At 42.2% G+C, this 26,467-nt stretch overlaps 1 protein-coding gene across 5 annotated transcripts in view; it reads left to right on the top strand.

Annotated features, from left to right (window-relative positions):
* The window catches only part of LMO3 (LIM domain only 3), a 60,336-nt gene that overhangs the window by 1,297 nt on the left and 32,572 nt on the right, over window positions 1–26,467 (top strand). Inside the window, exons 1-3 of one of the 5 annotated variants that reach the window (XM_005481859.4) lie at window positions 247–450; window positions 668–733; window positions 8,160–8,373. In XM_005481859.4, coding sequence (XP_005481916.1) covers window positions 8,168–8,373 — 206 coding nt within the window. In that variant the 5' untranslated portion in view covers window positions 247–450; window positions 668–733; window positions 8,160–8,167. Of the gene's footprint in view, window positions 1–246; window positions 734–1,484; window positions 1,796–8,159; window positions 8,374–26,467 lie in introns of those variants that run through there. The other 4 variants (XM_005481860.4, XM_074540069.1, XM_005481856.4 and 1 more) reach the window with 4 other exon arrangements.

Below are 26,467 nucleotides of genomic sequence, written 5' to 3'. Positions count from 1 at the left end.
GCGTGTGTGTCCCTGGTGTTTGTGTCTAGCATATGCATGTGGTTTTGCTGACTGCACTTGCAGGCTTGTAAATTTTCACCATGGGAAATTACCAACAAAGCCCAATCTGTCTCCTGGCTGCTTTGCACTTTCCGAGGGCGGCTGTACTTGAGCGAGCTGCAGAACGAGAGAGAAAGCGAGAGGGAGAGAGAGAGAGACAGAAAGGGGGAGTTGGGAGGGGGGAGAGGAAGGGTGGGTGGGTGGGTGGAGGGGGAGAGAGGTAAATAGCCTTAAATCGGAAGGGAGCTGCTTCTCTGTGGTCTTCCACAAGAGCTGCCTGGGCTCTGCTGGCTCAGTAATAACTGAGTGACCTTTTCTTTTGCTGTATTATGTCTGGCTGGTAAGGGATTGCATTTTGCAGCTGATAAAGCCCTGACTTCATTCAACTCGGCTCCTCACACGCTGCTTTAGGTAAGTTGTCTTCAGCCAGGACGGAGACAGACAGCCTTGGACTGCAAGATACTAAAAGGAGGACACCTGTAGCTCGGATGCGGTCAACACAATTACTTGGCGGATCCTTGAGGACCTCATTATTTTAAACTTAAAGAATAGCGATCTCCCTCCCCATCTCTCCCACCCCCTCTTTATTTTTTTCCCCAAACAATGCTTCTTTTTGACCTTTTCCAAGGAGAAGAGCTACAAAGCAGCCACTGTGCTTATTGAACTGCCTCCCCTGTATCGCTTAATTGAGAAGGTAAGTGAGGCAACTGTGTACATAAGCTTTGGGTCATTTGTGTATGTGTGCCTGCATCACTCTCTCTCTCTCTCCTCTCTCTCTCTCCCTCTCTGAGTCATAAGCCGGGGCTGCAATACACACACACATCTCTGCACTGCAACTTTCACTCGAGCTGCAGCTCTGCTGAGACTGTTTTGTTTAAATCATGTGAGGCTTCATTATTTTTATGATGAGACATGAAATACATGCAAGCGGAGGATGCTGAGCGAAACCCCTCCGACTGCACGTCTCGAGAAATAGCAGTCAAAGTTAACAATGAATTGCAGCCCCGCCACTACCCCCCTCCCCGTTATTATTGTTATTATTATTCTTGCTTCTTCCAGAGCTTCTCGAAACACGCTCTCAATTACCAAGGGAGTCGGTTAATTTCCCACTGCCCGGCTTTAATCCACAAGCCTCCCCGTACAGCAGTTTAATTTGCAGCTGGTTCGGTGCAGGGTTAACCCTTTGGGCAGGAGCGGGGCGGGGAGCCCGGGGGGCGGCAGGGACGCGCTCGGGCTGCGGGCTCCGGGCTCCCGCGTCCTCCCTTCCTCTTCCAGAGGGAAGGGCAGCAGAGCTACTTCTGTCTGCCAGCATTTCTCTGTTCTCCTCTTTTTTTAAAAATTATTTTCCCTATTTTTGGGTTGGTTTTTTTTCCCCTCTTTTCTCCCCCCGCTTCTCCCTCCCCGGCGAGCGCGACACGGTATGCTAACGCCGCATGTGACAGTTTAATCAAACCCATTTGTTACAACAAAGCTAAGAGACCGCTGGGATTATAGGCTTACGGCAGAGTTAGGGCAGCATGTGGCTTTGTCGCTCGCCGCCGCAGCTCGGGGTGTGCCGTCCCCCCATCCATCCCCATCCTCATCTTCATCCCCGGCCCCGCCGCCCCCCGCCCCCGCTGCGGCGCGCCGCGCTCCCGCTCACTTGACCCGAGCCGAGGAAGCGCTCGCTACTTTTGCCGGGATTTGGTGCTTCAATGAGAAGGAGCTCTCCAGGCGCCCGTAAATCAACTCATGCAGAAAAAGGAGAAAAGTTTTGGTAAGGCGGTGGCGGCCGGTGCTGTGCGCTCCGGGGGGAGGCGGGGGATTCCTCCTTCCTCTCCTTCCTCTTCCTCCATCCTCACCGCGCTGCCGGCGTGTGCTGCGAGCGGAGCCCGAACACCGCTTCCCCATAGGACAGCCCTGTAGGACCGCTCCTTAAAGCGATTCCTTTCGCTCGGTGCAACAAACATCGCGACGTGCCGGCCCCGACACCTCCCTCTCCCCATCCTTGTGATGCTCGGGAAGGAATTGGCATAAAAGGCTTGAGCGTCTAACTCCGAAAAGGGATTCTTTGTTGTGGAGTATATGTTTCTTATTTATTTTATTTTTTTTTATTTTTGCATGTGAGCTGCATCAAAATTGAACTCAGTCTTGCAAATCTCTTGTTGGCCTTTGCCAAGCACTAGCACTTTGCTGCCATGGTAACTGTAATTAAACTGATAAGAGTGGAAAAATGTCAGTATCTCTGAGCCTTGCAGCTGCATTGGAGAAAAAGGGAATCAAATTGGTTCCCAGCACCACTGCTCTAAAAAAGGAGGGGGGGTCTGGGGGAGAGAGATGGGGGGGACATGCCAGGGGTAGGAACATAGCTCAGCAGCTCCAGTCCCTGAGATCTGGGTACATCTATTTGCCGTGCTGTCCCTTAGGGGGCTACAGCCTGCAGGGATGCTCTGGGCCAGTGAACAGAGAGAAACAAGCTTTTAGGCCCAATCTAGCTTTCAAAAAAGAGAAGGGGAAAGAAGAAGAGAAATCTTTTGTTTGGTGTCTCTTGGCAATCGACTAGCCATGTTGGCCAAGTTCTTTTAATCTGTATCACTGCTCCCAGCTGTGGGACTGCATTCCCATTTTTATTTTTTGCCTAGCCTCTTCTCTTTTCCTTTTTTTTTATCCCCTCCTTCCCAACCCATATCTTTTATTTAGAAAGAAAAAAAAATAAGAAAAAATCCCAGATTCCTCTGTAGAAGAAAGGGCAGGAGGTGAAATCTAGTTATATACCATGGAAAATTAACTCAAAAGTATACAGGAGAGGCTATATTCAGCGTGCTGAAATCCGTACTTTTATTTTTAAAAAATCCCCGAGTGTTATGGAGTTGCGGTTACTTTGTTGTGTTAACTACAGAAGCTGAGCCTGTGCGGATGAATGGCACAGAACAAGAGAGCATAATGGAGGCAATCAACCGTTAGGCTGCTTCACAATGCAATCCAGGCAATTAAAAGCTCACCAGAGTTTAAATGAAATGGTTCCACTTATTTCTGTGCACCACACTGCACAGGCTATTATTTATGTCTCTTTTTTTAATTATGATTTCCCTTAAACTGTCAAATAACTCAGAATAGCAGGGTCTCGGAGGCAATAAGAATTTTCCACAGAACAATTTACATGCCAATCTAAAACTAGTTACGACTCCTGATGTGCTACATATGAGTTCTAAAATGTTTCTTAGCTTCTGAAACCTCAACTTTTTTTTTCCCCAAGACTGTGTGTGTTGCCCTGAATTACTGGAGCTCTGAATGCTTTTAGGAGGAAGCTACAAAGTGGGAAAGCAGCAGAAAAGTATTCTTTTTATCTTTTCCTGGACCCCTAACTCTCCTGTTGACTGCATGTTGTCTGTCAGTTTGCTTTTACAGACTGATGCACCCAATGCTTAATTTGCTCTAAACTGATTTTTCAATTATTTTTTTTCCCAAGTAGAGACAGGTTTGCCCTTTTGTGCTGTTTGTGCTACTGTCTTTGGTAGAACTGTGTGCATGCTTCTGAAAAAATGGGGAAGAGTGGTCTTTAAAAGTTTGTAAGAGATCCAGTGCATAACACAACTCTTCCTCCCAAGGACTGCCTGTACCACAAACAAGAACTGAGTTCTGAGTGTCTCATGCCATGCTCAGCATCATCAGGGACTAATCTCGCTTACAGATGCTTCTAAATCACTAACACAATATAGTTCATTACATCAAACCCTCATTCCCCTTGATTTTTGAGAAGGGCGATGATTTGAGTGAGATGGATTTTTGCTTCTCTGCCTTCCCCGGGAGCCTAATTTAGCTTTTTTCCAGCAACCATTCCTCTTTATCCTGAAATCATAGTCACAAATCAGTTGACAGTGTTTCATCACACCATAATAACAATAAACAGGGAGGGGAGTCAGTCGCATTGAACTTATTTGGGGAGAACGAGAGAAATCTGAAAACCTGCAAATCTGGTTTTTAAGTTCTCCCTTCAAAAATCCTAAAGGGTGATGAAGTCTTATTCCTGCCTCAGCTCTGCAGTTTATGTGCAGTATCCTGGGGACTGGGGGTGGAGGAAGGGAGGGAGCAGAGGGAAGGATAGAGGAAGCCCTTGAAAGCATATTGGGGTGAAATAAAAAGGGTTTGTTTGACAGTGACAGACTAGGCACTGAAATTCCTCAGTTCTGAGAACAGATCTGCTCTGTGATGCAGAGCATGGGTAGAACTCTGCAGAACTGAAGGGAAAGCTGGGTTTGATTTTTCTCTTTTTTTTTTTTTTTTTTTTTTTTTTATTCGCAGGCTGGGTGTAGCACTTAGGGAATTGTATGATGTTTTGAAAGTGCTCCATAAGCTCTGCTTTCCTGGGGGAGGGGGAGAGGAAGGCAGCCAGGCAGCAGTGCTGTGCTCTGCCACCTGGTATTTCAGCAATGAGCAGTTTGGATGGGTTTGTGGGTGCTGTCAGCCTCTGAAAAGGCCCTTCCCATGTCCTAGGGAATAAATGAGTGCTTAAACTGCAGCCTGTGAAAAGCTGGCTGACAGTGAGCTGCAAGGTATTCTTATTGCCAAATTAAGGGAGAGCTAAAAATACACAAGCATGTATCTGAAAAGTGCAACTGCATCAGAGACCTTATGGGAATGTTAAAGGGGAGAGAGATGCTCTGTGGGGTGATCTGCATTGGGGTGGCTCATGCAAATACAGGGGGGAAAAAAGCAATAAAATGTTCTGTCGTCAAAATGAAGGGATTTAAACAGGGCATGTAAAGAAAAGGATATTTTCAAATTTGGAGATGTGTCAAACACTTCTTGACTTTGTTTAGAACCTTTCTACACTACCAAAAAAGCTCTCCTTTCTTTTCTTAAATTGAAGCAGTAGTTTGGGGAAATTGAAATAATAAAATAGAACCAGCTTCATTGCATGTTAAGTGAGATCAGATCTATCAGAGGAGAAATTCCTTCCCTCCAAAAGCTGCTGCAAATAGAATACCTAATCTGAAGATGCTGCCAGTGGGGTGTCAGCACCACCTTCTCTCCCTGCCTCAGGAAAAGAGACATGCAGGGTTGCAAATTCTCCTTCCATGGGGTGTTTGCCCTTTGCAGTTGTCCCTACAAGAGGGTTTTGGGCTAACCATTGCAAATGACAGGGCTCTGCCTACTTTCCTCGTGTAGTGAGTGTCTCCAAAGCTGTGCAGGCTATGTGCAAGCTGCAGTTTTATTTGTAATACAATAAACTCATGTTTGCAGCATATACCTCGGGAATTATCAGGCTTGATTACTGCAATCTGCTCAGACATTCACTTGTTTGGCTGTGTTTCTGTGGCATCTTGTTCCCTTCAGACAGCTCAGGACAGTAGATCAGCCTGGATCAGGGACTGTCAGCCTCCACTCTCTAACCCGCTTCCTTATCAGGCGATGAAATTTTTACATTAAGATTTTTTTTGTTAAAGCCTTTAACTGTGTTAGCTCCTAGTTTATTCTGGTTTCCCTCGAGCTAAAGATTAAAGTCCTAGAACAGCCCTTCATGCTTCTAAACTTTTCTTTTTTTTTAAACTGAGTCACAAGAAGTTTATACAAATTGTGGCTGATTTTATGCATTTGTCCTCTATGTGGCCAGAGAGAGGATCTGGGGATAAGCCTGTTGTTGGCACCTGGTGGATATTTACACTCTACTGTGATAAGCAACATTACAGATTAAGGCTTTGTGACCAAGTGATGTTATTTGAGTTCCAGCAGGATGGTATAAGTTTCTTACCAAAAATCTCTGATATTTTCACTGCTTTGAGTCATTTATTTGTAGCAATGTTACTTTGCTGTTTCATGGATGTGCTCTGGGTTCAGGGGAGTCAGCTGTCAGTTGAAGATGCTGTAAAGGCTCAGCCTTTGTCTCATGGTGCTTTCTCAAGAGGAAATGAGGAAATGTGTGTGTTCATTCCCAGATCTGCCCCAGACTGTGGAGCCCAGCGCAGGTCACTGGATCTCATCCTCCCCCTTGGGAATGAGAGACAGATCTTGGGAGTCTCTGTGTGGTGAGGAGCTGTGAGCATCAACTGGGGAGTGATGGGAGGGACAGCACTGACAATTTTTATACTGGTTGATAGAAAAACACAGACCTTACACTGCTGTCATGAGATTTAGATGTTGTACAGCAGCACTGCTGGGGTGCTTTGGGGTGTCTGCTAGCAGAACTCCCTGCACACCCCTGAGCAGATAAATGTATCACCCCAAGGTGTGTGATAGGATGCATTGCAAAGAGAGGAGCGAGGCAGCTGTTGCAATAGGAATTATTATTTCTAATTCAGCAATCAGCTTTGCAGGTGGGACTCAGGAGTTCAGCCTGGGCAAGTCGCTTAACTGGCCATGCGGTCCCTGTGAATTCCACGTGAATTCCATATGTTCTACACACAGCTGTGTGGAACTCCCTGGGATGCCTCAGCCCGTTGTCTTTGCAGCCCTAACATCCATAAAGGCACTCTCTACCACTGCTTCAAAGGTTACACTGGTTTTCCTGTTTTTCTTATGAGGAATTTCAAACAAGCAAATACAAACCAAACAATACCCAACTTGTCTGTGTTCAACTCTCTGAGCCTGCCTGTCTGTGGTGGTGTGTTACAGCACCAGCCAGGGTCTGCTGATAGAAGCTGACACTGCCAAGCTTTCTTAACTCCAGGTAGTAGAGCCTTCATGGTGAGGGGCTTTGAATTTGCTCCTCTTTGCTGTGAGACTCTATTTGATCTTTCTCAATCTCTGGATGATAACAATAGGGTTCTAAACCCCAAAATCTGGAGTAGGATTTGCTTGTTGACAGCGGCATTCCTTCCCCAGTCTTGACAAATTCTCGTTGCAATATTCAGACACATTCTAGTGAGTAGCATCTGTTTTTGAAGTTACATCACTGCCTTTAAAACAGTGAGGTAACCCCTACTGAACAGTGTGTCGGGTCTTCCCTTCTCTCCTGTCCCTGTTTGATGTCCACCAAAATATCCACAGGGCTGTTATTTTGCTTATCCTAAGAGGTAAGAGAGCGAGAATTAGTCAGAGTGCACTGGGGTGGCAGTTCATGCAGCTAAGCACAGAGACCAGCCTGTGAGCACTTTGGGGCAGTGACCTCTCCCCATTTACTGTAAAGCTGAGGGCAATTGATTTTTGAATGGATCCCTGGAAGCTGACTGTGTTGCTCTGAGTAACATCACTCAGCTGTGTTCCCCTTTTCGCTGGTTCTGTCCATTAAACAGTGTTTCAGGAGTTTGAATGGTTTTTTAAATGCTCTCAGCTATTACATCAAAAGGTGTATATGTACTTAATGGACACCACTGTACTGCTTGTCCCGAAGTAGCTGTTGGCTAAAACTGGGATTGGAAAGCGGGGCAGCATTTTTATTTTGTTTTTCCTGACAAACTAGAACCTCTCTGACCTTGTGCAGATTATTTTAAGTCAGATTTTTCAGATGGTCCTTCCACTGCAGGTTGTGACTGGCGTTGCTGCTACTGCAGTCTTTGGAAATCTCATCACTCCGTTATTGTGTCTAAAAGGAACTAAAATATTAAAAAACAGCATCAAAATTTCTATGTCAAATCTCTCAAACTCTTGTGCCGTGTCTCTAAAAGCTCCAATATTTTCTTCTTTAAAAACTGAAGTTCTTTTATATTTTACAAATTTAGTGCAAATAAGTTCCAAATATGTGGATTCAAGTATGTTTGAGAGATAGATTATCATCTTTATTTAAATTTTAGGTTGACAAGTATTGGAGATGTGCTGTTTATTTAAATTTTGCATTGCTAAATATTGCATACTGTGGCTGAAATAGGGTGACTTTTCAACTGGACTGTTTTAACATTTCGTGTTATGTTTTCTTTAATGTTATTTCTTTTCAGCAAAGTGACCAGGTAAATGAGGTGTTAAAGAGAAGCTGTGGAACATAGAGCAGTGGAAGTTTCTGCTCTCAAATTTATCTTAGCCTTGTTTTCAGCTCGCTGTGGTCTGACTAGGTTATTTTATCCTACCTACACCATTGACTTTTAAATGAACTGGATGTGGGGTGGCGGCGGGGGGAGCAGCGAGGTGGAGGAGGAAAAGGGCAAGAGTTTTTTTTGCACTTGAGAGAATATCTATTTTCAGTCTTCTCTTGTCTTACTGTATTTCAGGTATACAAATGCTCTCAGTCCAGCCAGACACCAAGCCGAAAGGTTGTGCTGGCTGCAACCGTAAGATTAAAGACCGATATCTTCTAAAGGCCCTGGACAAATATTGGCATGAGGACTGCCTGAAATGTGCCTGCTGTGACTGTCGCCTGGGGGAGGTGGGCTCTACCTTGTACACCAAAGCCAACCTTATCCTTTGTCGCAGAGACTATCTGAGGTAGGTCACGGCCTTCTTCCGTTCACTGGCAAGCTGGGGAAACCTACTCAGCCCTTCCTGCAGAGCTGCTCCCACACAGGCAGGGCTGCAAGGCTGACTGTTGGAGGAGATGAGGAAACAAATACTGAAATGTGGAGATTGAATTAAAATCTGAGTCAAAAAGCACACATGGGCAGGTTGTGGAGGTGGCTGCCAGATTTATGGTGCTGATGCTGGTGTAGAGGAGAGTAATTCCCCCCTGCTCCCCACAGCACCGTGCTGCTGGAGAGGTGATGCTCTCCTGCTCCCACTCTTCCTCCTGGCAGCATGGTGGTGGTGGCCATGTGTCACAGCCTGAAACCACTCCTGTGGTTTTTACCCAGCTTCAGGGCAGGGCTGGAGCCCTGCAGGCGAGGAACGTTTCACCCGTCTTCTCTTTTGTCCTCTTAGTTTGCCAACGGATTTCGTTTGTGGCACTCAAGCTTTAGGAAGGCTGGCACTCAGCTGTTGGAAGCTGGACCAGGATAGCCAACTGAATTCCCCATTTTTAATAGCCATAAGCTCCTGGTTTCACTTGCCAGCCCAGGTGGGATGCTGGCTAACCTGTGGCCACCTGTTAGGGGTAGCAAATCAGCACCTGCTTTTCTCTCTTCTTGTTTGCTTGCAGACCTACATTCTCAAAAGTATTTGAGGAATAACTCGTAGCAAAGTACAGATGAGCAGCACCAGGGTAGTTTATCTACACATCCTGTGTCAATAGGGCTGCTTTGCAGGAATGGAGTTTAACTGGGGAGTTTAGTGTCCCTGGGCTCTCAAGCGTAAATAGAGAGAAAAGGCTCCTCTGGGGTGATTCCGAGCACCTATTCCCTGCAGTAACACCTCTCCTCCATTCCCTCTGGAGGGGGTCTCATGAGACCAGCTGCTCCAGGCTAAGGTGAACTTCTGGGAATATTTCCCCTGCCCCTTCAGTGAAGCCTTTCCCTTTTAAAGGGACATCGAAGTCGCTAATACATTGGGGGAAAATTAAAATTCTTTTTGAATGCGTTAACTTCCAAGTTCTGCTTAAGTACAGGCTCCAAATAGGAGGTTCCCACACACTGATCAGTTCCCAAGTTATACACCATGAGCAGGTAGGAACAGGAATCAGGACTAAAGCACTGACAACTATCAGTACTCTGGCTCTCCAAATAACCACCTCTAGAAAAAAAGGGTGGAACAAAAACCTTCCAAAATCCACTATGCATTTGTTGAGCTGGGGCTGAAAGGCAGATCAGGTTCTTCAGATGGGCTTAGACTTAATGGTAAAAGTATTCTACTACCTATTAAAGCTCTGAACTGAACCCAAGACAGAGGGCTGGGAATTCAGCATAGAGGCTGCATCTTAAACCTGTTGTGTTAAAGCGGCCAATGTAGTAGGTAACAAAACCTCACTTTGAAAAGCTCGTGGAACAGAAGGGAATTGTTGTACACGAGCTTAGGTCGCTTGTGGTCTTTAGGTGAGTGTGTGTAGAGAGGGTTTGAAAAAGGTTTTGGTACAGGGAAGTAACATCCCGATTTTTAAAATCAATTTTAATAATCTTTGTACAAAAAATGCCTGCAGGAGTGACAGAACTGCCATGGCTGTTTCATCTGAGTTCCAAATTTACTGGAGACTTTGAGCTCACTGAATCTCCCTAGTGCTAGTGCAGCAGATCTAATATTTTGAAATCAAATGTTTAAAATCAAAACCAGAAATGATGTGGTAGCAAAGATATGAGCAAAGCATTTCCCCAGCACAGATGCATTCACACACACTCTTGCTCTCTGGTCTTGGAGGATTTAACAGGAGTAAATATTTTGCTAACAGATTGTTAAAACTTGTACTAAGTGATTCAGAGAAAGGAGATTTTTTTTTTTGTTGTTGTTGTTTGTTTGTCATTATCACATTCAAACTGGTGTTTCATTTATTCCTTCATACATAACACCTTTTACTTTTGCATGTGAAACCAGCATACAGGAGAAATCCTATAACTGGTTTTAAGATGTTTCTGATTTTTGTCTCTGGATTTGTTGAATCTTAATGAAGCTATTTCGTTGTGATTTTTTTTTTCTTTTTGGTGGTACTTGTGAGTGCACAGATTTAAACTTGGTATTTACACTAAACTTCAAACTGATGCACTTAAGGTAATTGCAGATAGTCATTTGCCTCATTGCATCTTATCTACTTAGTTATGCAGTGAACCTATAAAAGAGATCTTTTTAGTGCTAATGTACGGACTAGTTAAATTTTCTCTAGCTTTGTAGTCAAATAAGCCTTCATATTTAGCAACCCACTTCATATGAATTTAAGGAACAAATTGCATTGTACTAATGATCACATTAGAGTTCGATTATGGTTTCAAACTATCTTCTTAGTTTTTTTTTTTTTTCTTTTTAACCATAAAGGGAGCCTTCGCTGCGGATAAAACTGTTCTGGCTTCCTATTAATTTATGTGGTGCCCTCTAGAGGATATGTGGCTTGAACGATACTATAAAGAGTAAAATTGCTTATTAACTTGTCTCTCAGTGTTCATTATGCCTTTCAATAAGACAGGCATTCTACAGATGCTACAAGCAATCATGCAGCCAGTTTGGGTGCTTCAGCGTTCATGTTTAAGTTCATAAATGGTGTGATTGTGTCTTTGCCTGTTTGCAAAAATACTTCCAGTATCTTTCATTTAGAGATGCCTGCCAAAAAAGCTGCACCCTCCCTCAGCCCTGATGCACGCTCTCATGCTGCAGCTGAGCCCTGAGGTCCCCACTCTGAGCTCCTTATAAATACTCTGCATCTTCAGAGCTCCAAAACTTGCTTTGCTTTAGCTGTCTCCTTTGGTAAAATTAGTTAATTATACTACATTAAACCCTTTTCCTCCGGATCGGGAGGGATTGAGGGAATGGAAGGAATCTCTAATGAAGGAAGGAGCTTGAAGGATGCTGTGGGTGTGAGAGGCTCTGCCCTGGGATGCGATTCCTGCTCGGCACTCCAGCAGTTCCCGAGGTGCCGGGTGGCCGCGGCAGGAGCGAGCTCCGCTCTGTTAACGAGGATGGGAACTGACTTGAGCAAAGAGAGGGCTCGGCGTTAGCAAGAACACGCTCCCCGAAAATGATATGCAGAGGATAATTCCCCTGCAGGCTTCTGTCTTCTGCTTATACACTCCTGGGTTAGGAAGTGAAGACTTAATTTGAGGAACTTAGGTTTTCGCCAATATTTCAAGTCCATTTATAGGAAGTGAAATATGCAAGAACTTTTTTTTTTCCTCCCCTTCTTTTCCTCCCGAGCTGTACGGTGACATCTTAATGCATCAGCCTATCCTGCTCTGTCCTCTTTTCTGACTGGCAGCGTGTCCATTTGCAAGCACAATATTCCCTTTGAAATCTGTCATTACTGCCATTAATGACCAGTCATTATGTTAACAGCCCTTGGGCTGTTAACATGTCAAACTGGTTGTTAACTGGAATGTTATTACTTATTTAAACCTCAGGTACGAGTTGTGTGAAATGTGCTTTGGTTGCACGTTCTGGGCTGCTTCTGCTCAAAACAATAGGGAAACAGCAGAACGTTTGCCTTTGGGGTGCCAAGGGATTTGCTTTCTGTTCCATCTGCTCATTTGATTTCTGTGAGGTTCTCCTACCCCTGGGCAGCCTCCTAATTTCGGTGTGCAATCCCCTCTCTCAGCCTTGCCTGCAAATGGGCAGCCGTGGATGTTTCCAGATGCGCGGTAACGCCCGCTGAACATTTGAGATTAATACCTGGCCCCTAGAAGTGTGAAATAAAAGACCAACAATTACATGCAACTCAGTTGTATTAAATAATGAGCTTCCTCGGATGCAGCAGAAATATGAAAGTACAGCTGTGCTAAGCTAGTTGCAATGTAGGTCAATCACCCTTTTCACTTAGGTTTTTAACTACGCAAACCCTGCTGAGCGACCAATGACTACAAAGTGCTGTTTCATTCCTATTTAATTTTGGCAGCATTTTACTGAAGAGCAGGCATTCATGCAGCTAAATTATCTTTGCCGTTTCTGGTTTTAACTCCAGCTCCATGACACTAAATGTTGGAGTGCATATCTCTTAGTAAACACAAAGAATATGGTTTCTGATATATATATTTATTTTTTTCCCAAATCCACCTCTTAACATGGAAATTGAATTAGAACTTTTATTACTTTTTGCATAATTTCCCTAGCCAGGCAAGCAAGATCATAAGAAAAGGATTAAGAAAACTAATATATTGGGGTGGAATTTTTTTGCCCTTAAACACATCTAGAACCTTATTGAGAATGGGGAGGAGGATGACAATGTCTATCCTCTCCCCCACCCTTCCCCCTCCACCTCAGTATTCATACTGTTTGTAAATATAGAGCAGATTTTAAAAGAACCACTGGAGAGCTGTAAAAATGAGTAGATCCCCATTCCTGAGGAAAGAAACAGAACACTTTGGGTTTTTGCTCTTCCCCACTTGCTGGTTGAAAGACCTGAGAAAAGCCAAGTCTCTAAAACTGGATATTGGAGAAGATCTTATAAATAATGAGACTTGACCACAGAAAGTAGTGTTCAACCAGAAGCACTAAAAAGATGCTGCCTCTGTGAAATATTTAGCTTCAGTGCAGTTTGAAAAGAGCAGAATTTAGGAAGCAGCTTTTTCCTGTACAACCGCTCGCACTCTAAAGGCAATTATTATTTTAAAAAAATTATTGTGTAGGAGTGTTTAGGGAGACTTAAAATGTCTTGTGGCCTGATGCTGATTAGCAGATCCCATTCCTCTCGTGTCACAGGCAGTATTGCAAACACCCAAGATATCAGCTTGCTTAAATGCATGTATAAATATTCTGCATGGATATTTTCATGGATAGTGGGTTATAAATTTTTTCAAAATGCCTCCTCAACATGTTTCTTGCCCAGCTTGATTAAATAAGGGTAGACCTTTAAAGATTTAAGCACTCTGAGTTTTCAGGAATATTGAGGTGTTTATGGAAGTGAGGCTTTAGAGGTCCACTTTCTACACTAAATCTTTTTAGAACTGAATCCTTAGGTATACACTAATATCCTTGTTGCAATGCATTAAAGCATTAAAGGGACTAGTAGTTGGCAGAAATATGCCCTAAAAATATTTTAAAATGCTTTTAAAAATGGTAGGTGTAGCGATTCACTTGTTCTAATTTTGCTGCGTGCGATGAATGTTCTTCTAAATTTACATAAACGGTATCATTTAGTGCTTGGAAATAAAAAAAAAGGAAAGAATACTGTCTCTTCAACTAATTGCCAGAGGTTTTGAAAACCTCCAAACACCTTAACAGTTGTTGAAAGGGATAAGGAGAGTGATGCAAACACGCACAGTTAATCCACCCAACTTGCAAAGAATAATGCTTTTGATTTAGTTACACCCTGGCTAGTTTAGCTTGTTCTTTCTTTAGCTCATCTGTGATAGCTTTTAATAAGAAACATTCAATTAAGCTGTTAAAATTGGTGTTTAAGTCATGTTGAAATGCTGTGAAATGTGTGTACTCAAGTTTGACGCTCTTCAGTAGTTCCATGTGTTTCCCCATATCTGCTGGTATTTCTTCTCCAGAGCTGCCAAATTTTTAATAATTGTGTTATTTTTAGCGGCTTAAAATACACAGTTTAATTTTCAAGAATGTGAATCTTCCCTCTTATAAGGCTTCTTGAAAACCAGACGCTCCTCGTGTGTTGTCAAAATACCTCATTAATCCCCTGGAAACGTTCAAAGAATTTCAGGAGACTTTTCAGATGAAAGTACCGTGCCTCTTAAAGCCTGTCCTACAGCTCTTCATTACAGCACTACAGTGCTGTGTATTTTGATGGAAAATTATTTTACTACAAAGGTTTTGCCAATACAGAGCAGCTCAGTAAAGCTTAATAAAAGCAGTGATTTTGGGGAAGCCGGAGTAATTCTGCAGTGCCAGAGGATGGGATAATGTTCCTGGCAAAAGAACAACAGCTCTGTAGTTCTGCTTAGTGTTTCCTGTAACTTCTTTTAAAAGAAATGTGAATTTCTTGTTTTCATCCTTGCTAATTTATTTTTTTTTTCCTCTCAGAAGTGATTTTGTGACCAGTACTTCTTATGAATTATCTTTAAAATAACATCCGTAATAAAGTTATTGACATCAGGAATAAATATTATCAACTACATTCTGACACAGGATTTGAAATTGGCAAATTTCTGAATTTTTGACCAGAAGCTTGTGTGAAACAAAGCATCTATGCATAATGTAGTAGAATTATATTTAGTTCCAATAGCCTAACACAGATGCCTTTAAAAAGTTCTGATTTCTACCGTATAACTGTTCCTTAAAAAACTATGCATTTCTATTTCTTCAAATTTCTTTGAAATTTTAATTAATTTTTGGTGACATTTTACGGTAAAAACTGAAAAAATTCCTCAAAATTCCTCAAGTTTCTACCACGTAATTTAAAGGTCTATTATTGAATTTTGTTACTTGGTATTTACCGTATTTTTCAAGCCTTCCAGAAAAGATATAGCATTTCTTTCTGGATGTGAATGTTTGAACAACATGCAAAAATCAAAATGGGTTAAATTGCAAAACACTTCTTTAGCCCTCCTGATTTTAGAAATTGCTTTCTTTTTTAACTTTTCACTGAAGTTAAATATATTCATGATAGATTTGGAAACCAAAATATGCAGCATGCAACTTATGGTTTCCAAATGAAACTGGTATTAACTATTGCAGTCCTTCAGAATCTGTATTTTGGAAATACCTTATTAAATGCATTATTTTTTTTTTGATGGCTAATTTCCCATTAGATTCCTTAGTATGCTAATGGATGACCATTTAATAAATCCGCATAATATTTATACATTAGGGGGATTTTTGATCACAGCATTCTGGAATTTTTGAAGTTTCTCAGACTCAAATATCTGAAGCAATGAGTCTCAAAAAGCTTTGCATGTTCCACACCTCCTTCCCTGTAATATAATTCTGGTTCTATTCCTTTACATCTTCCTGAAACTGCTTTTTGCCTCTCCTGGATCAACTGTTCTTTCAACACCTGGGTCTCATTGCATCTCTTTGGGACACTTAAAATTGGCTCTGGAGATCGGTAGATCCTTCATTTAAAAGAGTCAAAAGGATGTCCAAGTTATCTCTAGAAACTTGTATCTTTCTTAGCTGTGTGTATGAATCTATCAAATATTTAAACCTTTGAAATCATACATAAATCTCTGTATATCAGTTTGGCGTGATGTATACACATAGAAATCACGAGGGAATTCTGCATCCCACATTCCACAGGTGATTGCTTGGTGATCCATGGTCTCATCTTCTTTAAACCAGTTAAAACTGAGTTTAAATGAGTGCTGGTAGTTGAACATTTTGACAGCCCTGTGGCAATTGGTATGGTCAGCTGCAGAATTAATATAGGCACCTGCTAAAATGCTGGGATGGAGTGCCAGTATAAGGAATCCACGATCCAGTCCCTCTCCCCACTTGATATCAGAACTGTGGCTAAAAGCAGCTGGAGAGTGTTTGGCACCTCTTTTTCGAAGAGCACAATGATCCCAATTATTTAATTGCGAGATATTTTCCTTTGGGACTTGAGTGAACATTGTTGCTCTATTTCACAGCAAAACACAGCACAGGGAAATTTTCACGAGCAGAAAATCACCAATTTTATAAGGAGCAGAGTGTCTCTGGAATGATGTTCCTTGGGACATTCTCCTGCAGACCTTGAGTGAAGTGGCCTTCTGTAATAATGGAATTTAAACTTTTCATCTTTTAATTTGCAAAAATGATAATACCTCATGTTGGCACATCGCAGGTGAAAGTGATAATTGCACAACATGCAAAGATAAAATATTTTGGGGGTAGGAGGTAAAAGCAGATGATATTATGCCTGTTATTGTATCTCTTTTAGAATTTTGAAGTGGAGTGGTGAGAGTGAGAATGTCAAATTGTACATTTGAATGTACTGTAATTAACATATTGGACTAATTAAGGAAAGACTATCCTACATCAGATAGCAAATGCACCCTTGCTCTTGTATTGTTGCTATCACACTTTTGTTTTTAGCAAAGCTCAAACTTGATGTACATAAATAATCACATCTCTCATGATATTTTTATATCTATTTTGATATAATGTTCAAAAGGCTTGAGAACAATAACTGACTTTTTGTTCATGACAAGTGTCCAAGCCATAAATATCAGTCTACTCAATCTCTCAGGTTTTAGCTTAGTGGGTTGTGTTTATTATATTTAACCCTGCTTCGAACATCAGTACTGATCCACCATGGGATAAAATAAATATTTTATTCTAGTTTATAATGTTATTTTTTGCAGATGCTTTCAAGAGAAATATGTGTTAAAGTTGATGCAAATAGTTTTAGTAATTCCCTGCTTCATAAATATGTTAGCTCTGAGAAACAGAATTTATTATTCTTTATCAAATTCTAAATAGTTCAAGTAACAATCACTGAACTTGGTTTTGTCTTATAAATACATTTTAAGGAAGGATTTCTAGGTAGGGATACTTCAAATGAGTTACAGGCTTCAGAATAAGGATAGAAATTGCAATCATTGTGAATTATTTTCTTTTGTCACTATGGTTGTTTCTACATAAATATTGGGTTTGTTTTTTTTTGACGTCAGGACTGAGATCAGTTCAGAGCTACTATTCTTTCTCAAAATTTGTACTAAAAATCAAGATTTTAAGACAATAGAAAACTTAAAAACTTGTTTTCACATAGAGAATACGCTTCATTTCTCCCTTTCTAATTTTTGTTAAACAAATTTTACACAGAATTCAGAATTTTCTAGGATCTGATGTTTAGATTTGCAAAAAAAAAAAAAAACCTTTTCCAAGAAGTCTTTATAAGCCTGATGTGTCTGGCTTATACAAAGTGTTAAGAAGAAGGAGGGCAGTTGCAATAACAAACTGCTCTGCACTAGTTTTTGTTGGCTTCCATGCTTAATCTGTAATCTGATACATTTAAGAATTCTCTACACCAAAACAACATTAAATCTAATCCTACAAACATGTCCTGCATGCTTGGTGTAGCCTGAATAATCCTATTGAAAGGTATAGGCCCTATTAATTTAGAAACATGCCTCAGCAGAGCCAAATCTTTAAGAGTAGCTTGGCTTTGCCTGCAAACCCCTCTTGAATTGCTGTGTCCCTGTTCTTTGTGTGCTGCTGACAAACCTCCCTGGTCCAGGCAGTGCTCAGACCCAGGGCTCCCACCCTGGCCAGGCACCTCCTTGCAGTGTCTGGGGTGTCAATCAAAGTTGTGACAAACCTGTGACAGCCTTGCCCTGCTGGTCTCTGGCAGGGAGGATGGTTATTTGTATGCTAATCCTGCATCCCGCTGCCCCAAATCAAACTGCTGGGCAATGATTTAATGGTCCAAGTCTAGGCTTGGCTCTGCACCCCATGGGCTCTGCTCTCCACAGCTTTCCTGGGAAGCAGCAGTTGAAGGTGAGATAAAACTTTACCAAGAAGCCCTGAGGTTTTGTGCTGATGCTTGTGAACCTTGGGTTCTCGATTCACTTTCTCTTCATGCCCCAAAATTGCACTAATGAACATGTGCTGTGTACTTAGCAGCTGCAGGCTTCCAGAAGAATCTGTTCATTTTTATTAAGATGCTGCATTCATACTTTTTTATGCTCCATATAGTAATAAAAAATATTAAAATCCAGCGTGACAATGGAGTACTTATAACAGGGCCACTAAAAAGTAAATTAAAATGTATTCTTTCTGCTCAGAACCTCACTTACTAAAACAATCTTAAAACCTGGAGGAAATGCTGCACACACTGCAGCAAATGTGCTGGTTTTAATGAGCCTGGCTGTGCTGTGAAGTTAGCCAAGAGCACTTCCCCCAGCACCTCCTCACCTAATTCAGTCATAATGCGGAGTGAATCGCTGGGAAGGGAGTCAGAGAGCAAAACAAAGAGCACAAATCCAGAGCTGGGTGTCCTCTGTGCTCTTCTGAGGCCTTTCATGGTGACCCCTGATGGGTCCCAGGCAGGGTCCCAATTACTCTCTGTCCCCAGGTGCAGCACAGCCTGAGCCTTTTCCTCTAACAGCATCTTTCTTTATTCTCCCTGTCCCTCCCAGGTTCTCACCTGATAATTACAGGTAAAACATACAAGTGTGCTTTGGAAGAGCACCCCTGAAATATGTAGGGTGGTGCTGGTAGCACCCAGTGCAAGTTATTCAACAATTTGGCCACAGGATAATCCCAAGCACAGCCTCTCCCTGCCGCAGGTGCTTGCTTCCATCCACCTCTTTTCCCTCCTGCTACAAATATACTTTCTCTGTTACAAGGTTTACTCTGAGTACAATCCAGTATTTATTTGCAAAATTTACTGTAATTTGCCAGATTATCAGTCTTGATCGGTATGTACTGTGTCTGAACAATAACTCCAGAATTAACTATCCTGAGTAATCTTATTATTAATCACATAATCTCACTATGGTGGCAGATAAACAGTTTTCTTCATGACTTGTTGAAAAAGTAATTTTTATCTATTTCATATATGTATAAATATATCTGTAAGGTTATTTTAGCAGAAAAACAACCACTTCATAATTCTGTCTGATTTAACCGCCATAAATCCTTTGCTTCTCAGACCCAGCTCTTTCTCCTCATCCATCCGGTTTCAAGGTGTGCTTTTTGGAAAAGCTGGTTCTTGCCACCAACTCCCACATGCCTCCTGTTTGGCTGATTTGTGCAATACTGTCAATATTATATAACAAGTATACTGTTGCTGTTAGCAGAGTATCAAAAAGCTGGTATAGGGGACAAGTATTTCTTATCGACTCCCTCTCTTCCTCCTTCCCTAAAAAAAAAGAAAAAAAAAAATTGGAATGAGAAGGAAACAGATTTAGAAAATGATTTCAAGAATGTTAAATTTCCCAGAAAAAATCTTGCCTGAGTGGAAATATGTGATTTTTGTCACTGTAAGCCTGGAAACCACCATCCCTGCAAGGCACTCCAGAACTAACCCTCTCACCCCCAAATTTTGAATAAGTGTTTTATCCATGCTTTTGAGCCCTGCTTCTTTGGCTCTTGAGCTCTTGTGAAACCCAACCTAGCCTGGACCTGGTGTGTTTGCTGAGAAAAGGCACTGAGGATCTCCCTCCCATCACCCCTGTGCTGCAGGGGCTGCCAGCAGGGCTGGGTGCTGACACCCAGAAATGGCATCTTCCTGGCAGCAGGAGCACAGCAGGTACCAGCAGTGGTTTTGCTGTCTCCTTGGTTTGCTTCAACAACAAAATCCAATTTGTTAATTCATCCTCACTGCAGAGTTGCTTGCTGATGGGTGGAGGATACGTGTGAATTTCTGTGTCTGCCCCTGCCTCAAGTGTCTGATGATCCCCCCATCCCTTCTTCCTTCTGCTGTGTACAAGGGGCAGGAGTGGGTACAGCTCTGCTGTTTATTGGAGAAGTAAGAGAAGTGGAAGGGTTAACAGCTGCTTTCCCCAAAATTTCAGAATGCTGAAAATGACAGATGCGTCATGTCAGTGTAAGTGACCGTCCTTCCTCATCACTGGAATTTGGGAGGAAAAAAATATTAAATTGCAAATTTAAGAAAACTTGTCAAGAGAAGACAACATCAGTTGTCTTTAGATGGGACCCCTGCTTTCTGTTCCTAAAAGTAAATGCAGCCACCAAGACATCTGCATCTGGGCAGATCACTCTTGCATAGATCTGTGCTCCTGCTGTCAGTTTTCCATCCTCCCCCTGCTCAAAATGAACACCAGCAAACTGGGCAACTCCCCACTTCTCAGTGATTGGCAAAGAGTGACAGTTTGTGTGCTCCAAACTGAGTGGTTTTGCTGCAAGATTAATTCTGGAGATCTTCTGTCATTTTGGATGTGGAGGAAGGGATGAGGGGGGCTCTGTGTGTGTGTGTGAGAGCAGAGGCTGCCCGCTGAATGCAGGAGTTTGGGTAAGGAAGACATCCCTGTTGAGAGCAATCCAACATTCCTCTGTGTTCTGCATTGCTGCTGCCACAGCTTCCCTCCCCCTCCAAAGAAAAAAAAATCCCACACAATTGAAAAACCACAAGAAAAAGTTCCTATCCCATTGTACTAGCACCACATGCAGCAAGTCAGAAGATGGGTAAATTATGGCAGCAGACATTTGGCTCTGCCAAATTTAAAAGGTCACCACCCAAGGGCAGGCACAGGAAAAAAGTTCCAGTAAAGGGGTAAGAAAGAATAAAAGCCTGAATTCAAAGCATGTTGCTGTATTTGTCCCAACATAAATGATGTCTAGTCACACACACATGATATTTTTATCAAATGTTTCTCCTCATGGCCCTAACTGCATTGAGCATGCTGTTGTTGCTTCCTTAATGCAATCTCCAAAGGTCAATCAAGTTATAGAGTCAGGCTGATAAGATTAGATATTACTTTAAAAAATGACCAAAAACCCTGTGTTTGGAGGGAGGCCTGAGTCCAATATAATTCTGTCTGGTTTGCTCCAGGTCGCTGTGTCTTTTCCTGGAAACACTGTGTAAACTGAGCCCATCTACTTCAGCTCCAAGAGTGCTTTCTCATCTCTGGTGATAGCTGAGGTAGCTGCATGTTCTTGGGGAGAGATGAGGGAGTCTCTGGCACAGGACAAAAATAAAATGACACGTTCAAGTGCTTTTTTTTTTTTTTAATGCTCCAGGGAGATTTTACTATCTGAATTGTGTGCAGTGAGCAGGGATTTTTCATTTCATACATCATTCACGACTTGCTGCAGTGATTCCAAAAAGTCCCACAAGCCAAGTCGCTGCTTGCACCAAAGCGCGGAATTTCTGGTTTGTGACTTTTAACAACAGATCTTAGAGCTTTTTTAATCTTTACCCAAAACTTGTGGTGAGGATGTACAAGAAAAGGAGCTATGTCTGAGGATGGTGATGGATGCACAGTAATTACTATGGCAAAATCCAGCTTTTTTTTAGCTTCCCCTCCTTGCTTGTTCTCTCACTGCCATAGCTTGATGCACAAGGGAGGAGAGCAGGTCCCCAGCTTTGTCCTTGGTCTGCACATGAAATTCTCATGGTAGCACTAGCCAAGGACTTGGTTTTACATTAGGTTGTTGCACTGACACAGAGCTGTGAGCAGCATGTGAAGTTTGTCTCTGTTTTACCCCCACCATGCATTTATTTAGAAGTAGTCAACACCTTTTCCAGCATTTGCGAAGTGTCTGGGATGAAATACTAAAGGTGAGGTGATTAAAATCCAGTTTTATGAGTACTTCTCATCTGCTTTAGAAGTTTTGTAGCAAATGCATGAATATTTAATTGCTGTAGTAAAAAGCAGGTGGGGGCAAGCCTCTTCCAGCAATGTCACCTATGAATGCTGAATTCAGGCTGGCCTTCTGTGTCTGTCAGTGGGGCTGGAGTGAATGAATACTCAAGGCTCTGGACAGATGGGTGAGCATCTTGTTACACAGCAATTACAGCACGTGCGCCCACCCTGGGCTTCCTGGCTTTTCCTGAGGTCTCAAGAAATCAAGCAACCTAATTACCTGGCAGTCCTTATAGATCAGCTGTGTTAAAGACACAGTTGTCACTGATGCCTCAATATTGCATTCTTTAGAAATGAAGGAGTGGAAATGGGTCAAATAAGTACTTCTCTTTTTTTTCTTTCTTTTTCTTTTCTTTTTTTTTCTTTTTTGGTGCAGAGAGCAGGGCGGCTGAAACCCCTTCCCTTCCATGCTGTGAGAAATTGGAAGAGGTCAGGCTGCAGCTCTGACACATAATGGCTGGATGGGTAAAGCAGTGAAGGCTCTGGGCAGCAGCTCTTTGAGCAATGTTGGCTGATGTGGCAACACATCAGATTCTCTCTCAGCCTCCCTGGTGCTTTTTTTGTGATAGCCTCCTGTAGCCCAGTACCATTCTGCTCCATGTCCTTTCCAGAATCCAGTTTTACAGCTCCTTTTTGTCAGGGTGAGGGAAGTGCTGGTGGGAACCTCCTCAGACAGGTCCTACTGCAGACACACTAATTAGGAAAGGACTAAATGTGTGTTAAGAGCACAGCCTGTGTAGGTAGCTCTGCTTGGCATACTCAGGGACCTGTGGGCACTCAGAGAAAGGCAGGAGCTGATGGCTGAGCAGGAGGACACCAGAGGACCTTGAGCTTGGACTGTGAGGGGGAAAAAGCCCAGGGATTCTTACTTAGGAGTTCCTCTTCAGAGGCATCAGCTCAAAATGTTTGTATCACTGCACTGTGAATAAATTGCTTTATGGTTCCAGAACTCTGCTAAGGGGAACCTGGTCTGCCTTATGAGTGTGGAGTGTGTGGGGAACTGCACAGGAACCTGTCCCTGTCAGGTCACTGGGGCTGTCCCAAATGGGCTTTGGTTCCAGCTCAGCAGCGTGACTGCCAGAGTGGCTCCTGCATGGTCAGACAGGGAAATTTCCTTAACAAAAAAACCAGGAATTTTGCACCCAGTGCCGAAATTTCAACCTAAGAATCTTGGAGTTATTTTTGTACACTTGCAGACCTGCACTGCCAAAGGAGCTCAGCACAGTGTTGCCAAGTCTCTCCAGAACATCTGCTGTGAACCATCCTTTGGTTCTGCCAAAGCAGAGTTTGTCAGAAGGGCCCTTGGACGGGAGCTTGTGGTTGTGCTTCCCCATTCTTATGGCAATTCCCCCTCAGTTGGATGTAGGGCCTGCAGAGTCCATTTATCCTGTTCCAGCCCCTTCATCTGGCACTCAGCACCTACAGGAGGGCAGGAATCTGAAAACAGCCTTTGTTATGACAGAGATCTCCAGATCTTGTAGCAGATGTTGCTGGTGAGAAGCAATTTTGTTCCAGCCAAACCTTCTTCAGCTCGGCTCAGAAGATGCGCAGAGAATCTCATAAGGCTACAGGCTTTGGCAAGGAAACTCAGCATTTACCAATGCCAGCTCCTCTCTATATTTCTTTTTTTTGAAGGCTATGTAGAGCAAATGATCTCTTCTCTGTCTCTGGGAAACAGCTGTAAATTTCTCTCCCTTTAACCCCCCCCAGCCATTAAACAGCGCTGACAACAGCCAACAGTTATCAGATGCAAAATGAACTATGTGCCTGGGATAAAGAGTTGTGTATCTGCCTCTCCTTGATCGATCCACTGGACGTTTTGTATGCCAGCTCTTTAATTTAAAATATTCTGAGGAAGAAGAAATCCCTGGTAATTTCCATAACAGCCTTTTTAAGGAGTCTTGTCACCTTTTAAAAAGACATTTGCTTCTCCTTTTCCCTCTCTCCCTCCCCAGCTCCACAGGCTGTTTATTTTAACCTTATCCTCCGTATACAGACTGCTGCTTTGGTGTGTGCTGCAGACCTCTCTGCTTTGGGACCAGAAGATCTCACCAAGATTTTTTTAGCTTACTTTTTTCATCAGTGCTGATGATAATCCCTTTCTAATAATTCCCTGGCACTAAAAACCTTTCCTGATTTTGAGGGAGGAAGTTCTGCCACACATTTGAACCTGGGACTGCAGGATTTCTGCCCAAGGTGTCTGTTCCCTTGGAGCTGAGAAAATGTCCTGTTCTGGTTGTTAAAATAGAGACAACAGAGCTTGGGAGTGATTTGCCTACAACAGTTTTGTGGTGGAGTGAATTTACCCAGACTCTCTTAAAAAATTAAATCAATCCTGCTTGTTTTCTTTTTCAGACCATGACAATTCTACCTCCAAAGGGAGGGAGAAAGTCATATTTCTTTTAAGGATCAATTAACAAGTGAATAATGTGTTGGTTTTTCATCCGAGTAATTTTGTGTACTTTGATTGATTTTATTCTCCTGAATCGTTCCCTGCACATGGCCCATTTGTGGTGCTGCAGGGAAGTCATGTTTGAGTTCAGCAAAGCCAACGAGGCCTCTCAGAGTGCTCCACAGCTGGTTTTTGGAACCAGAGAATCGTGCCAGTGTTGAGCCATTTATAAATCCATTCCCAGCCTGCCCGATGCACAAAAAGAGGGGATGACCCTGCTTCACGTGAGGCCGTGTACAGCCACCTAAAGTGTGACAGAGATGTCAGAGAAAAGATTCTCAGGGGTGGTCCCTTGTACCTAAAGGGCACTCCATGAGCACTGGGAGACTTGTTTTCCCAAGTAGCTGGGAGTATAAAAATCTGATTAACTATTGAACTGCAGCCCCCACGTAAATTCACTGTGAATTTCAGAGCTGCTGCTATCGCAGTCCTTGCTCTGTAAAATCACAGGGTTGGGTGCATTTCCCACAGAAAAATTGCCATTTTTCCTCTCCTCTTGCCAGGATGCTATTAAACACAAAATGTCTTTATTTGATGAAATTCTTATTCCTACTTGTTTTGGGGAAAGGGGGCCTGTTTTAAGGAAAAAAAAAAGAGGAAATTGATTACAATACTGTTAGTTAAGCAGCTCAGTGAAAGGTTTGTTATTTTGTTTTCACTATTAAAATATCCCCTAATCCACCTTGCTGGGTCTCTACTGCTCTTGTAATATTCAATCAAGCCCTTGTTTTGTGAGAAATGTGACAATGCTTTGTTGGCACTTTACAAACCCACAGCCCTCGGCAATAGATAATGAGAGGCAGGGTTTTTTTTTCCCTGTGCAGGACACAATGAAATTTTAGACAGATGAATGCTAAGAGAACCCTATGTACCAAAGGCAATGTTTACTGCATGTAATACATATCATTGTTTGTCTCCTGTAGTGAAAAATACTTGTGTCACGCTGTTAAAATGTACTCCTGACAGAACAGAGCTTGCTATTATAGGGTCCATTGCTTAAAAAAATGATATACTGACAGAAATACAATTTAAGAAAATTTAACACCAAGGGTAGTCGACCATGTAGGCTACTATTAAGGGGCCAAAACTCAAGGTTGTGGTTTTATTAAAAAAAGGGATAGTTTATTTGCTAGTAGTAGGTAAAGTTTAAAAAAAATAAAGGCATAGAAGGGAGAAAAGAAAAAAATCAACTTGCATTCACTTGGTCTCTGGTGTGTAAAAAATTAATAAAAGCAACAGTTCAATAAGATTTTATTGCAGAAATGTTTAAGTGAAACAGTTTAGGAATACTTCAGATTTTTAAACAGTTCTGCTGCAGAGCATTGTGCATAACCAATTGTTGCTTTTGGATGCAGAGCACACCCAACACTTTTCATAAAATGAGTAGTGAGTCCTGGTTAATTTGAATCAGTTTGTGCGTTCCTCCACATTTGTCTTTGGTTTTAGAAGCACAGTGAGATTAGCAGTGTGAACAAATGCTGTGCTGTGGCTAAGCCTGCACAGTTAAATCATCAGATACTGGCTTTAAATTAATAGTGGTCAACTTATTGGTAACTAATTCAGATGTAGAATTTATTTGCCCTTCCCAGTTCTTCATTGCAAATTTCTAATTGCTAGTTCATGATGTGTAAGTCTGTGGGGTACCAACAAGTTCGGTTTTTGTCTGCCTTCTGCAATTATTTAGCAAAGTAACAACTTGGTGAAGAAGTTTTAACTTCTCAAACACTGACTGGACAACCCTTGTGCAGAAGATAAACAGAATTATTTCTGTATCTGATAGGTCCAGGAAAGGGTAAAATGCAAGTGTTTGAGCCCTCAGAGCTTGGAAGCTCCACAACAAGTTGCTCATTTGTTTTTTTCCACAGAATATTATTTTTGTGTTCATCAACCCAAAATCTTCCCCAGAGATGAAAGGAATGGAAAGGTTTAAGCAAAAGAGCAATAGAACATGTACATTAAGTCATGTTCTTAATGTACATGACTTACATTAAGTCATGTTCTATTCACATTTTTTTTAAGTGAATATTTATTCAGATGCTTCTTATTTTAAATGGAAAAACCTGTGGAAAATTCTCTGATATCAGCCAGGAACAAACTGCATTTTTCATTAATAACGTTTAGTCATCAGGTATAAGAAAGTCACAAAAAATAAATGAACATAACAATGCAGGAAGGGGTTTTTTCCTCCGTCAATGTCATAAAAGGTTTAAATTATTTTGGTTTTGTTCCTCATTTATTCCCTTTTCCCCCTGTAACAGCCTTACTTCAACTACTAAAAGAACATTCTACCATGCTGATGGTAAGATTAATGTATTCACCTCTGTACAAAAAAATCTAACAAACAAAAACCCCTAGAAAT

The sequence above is a fragment of the Zonotrichia albicollis genome, chromosome 4 (assembly GCF_047830755.1).
Source record: "Zonotrichia albicollis isolate bZonAlb1 chromosome 4, bZonAlb1.hap1, whole genome shotgun sequence".
Taxonomy (NCBI): domain Eukaryota; kingdom Metazoa; phylum Chordata; class Aves; order Passeriformes; family Passerellidae; genus Zonotrichia; species Zonotrichia albicollis.
The sequence above is the reverse complement of the archived record's forward strand: the minus strand, read 5'-3'. Positions and strand labels throughout refer to the sequence as shown.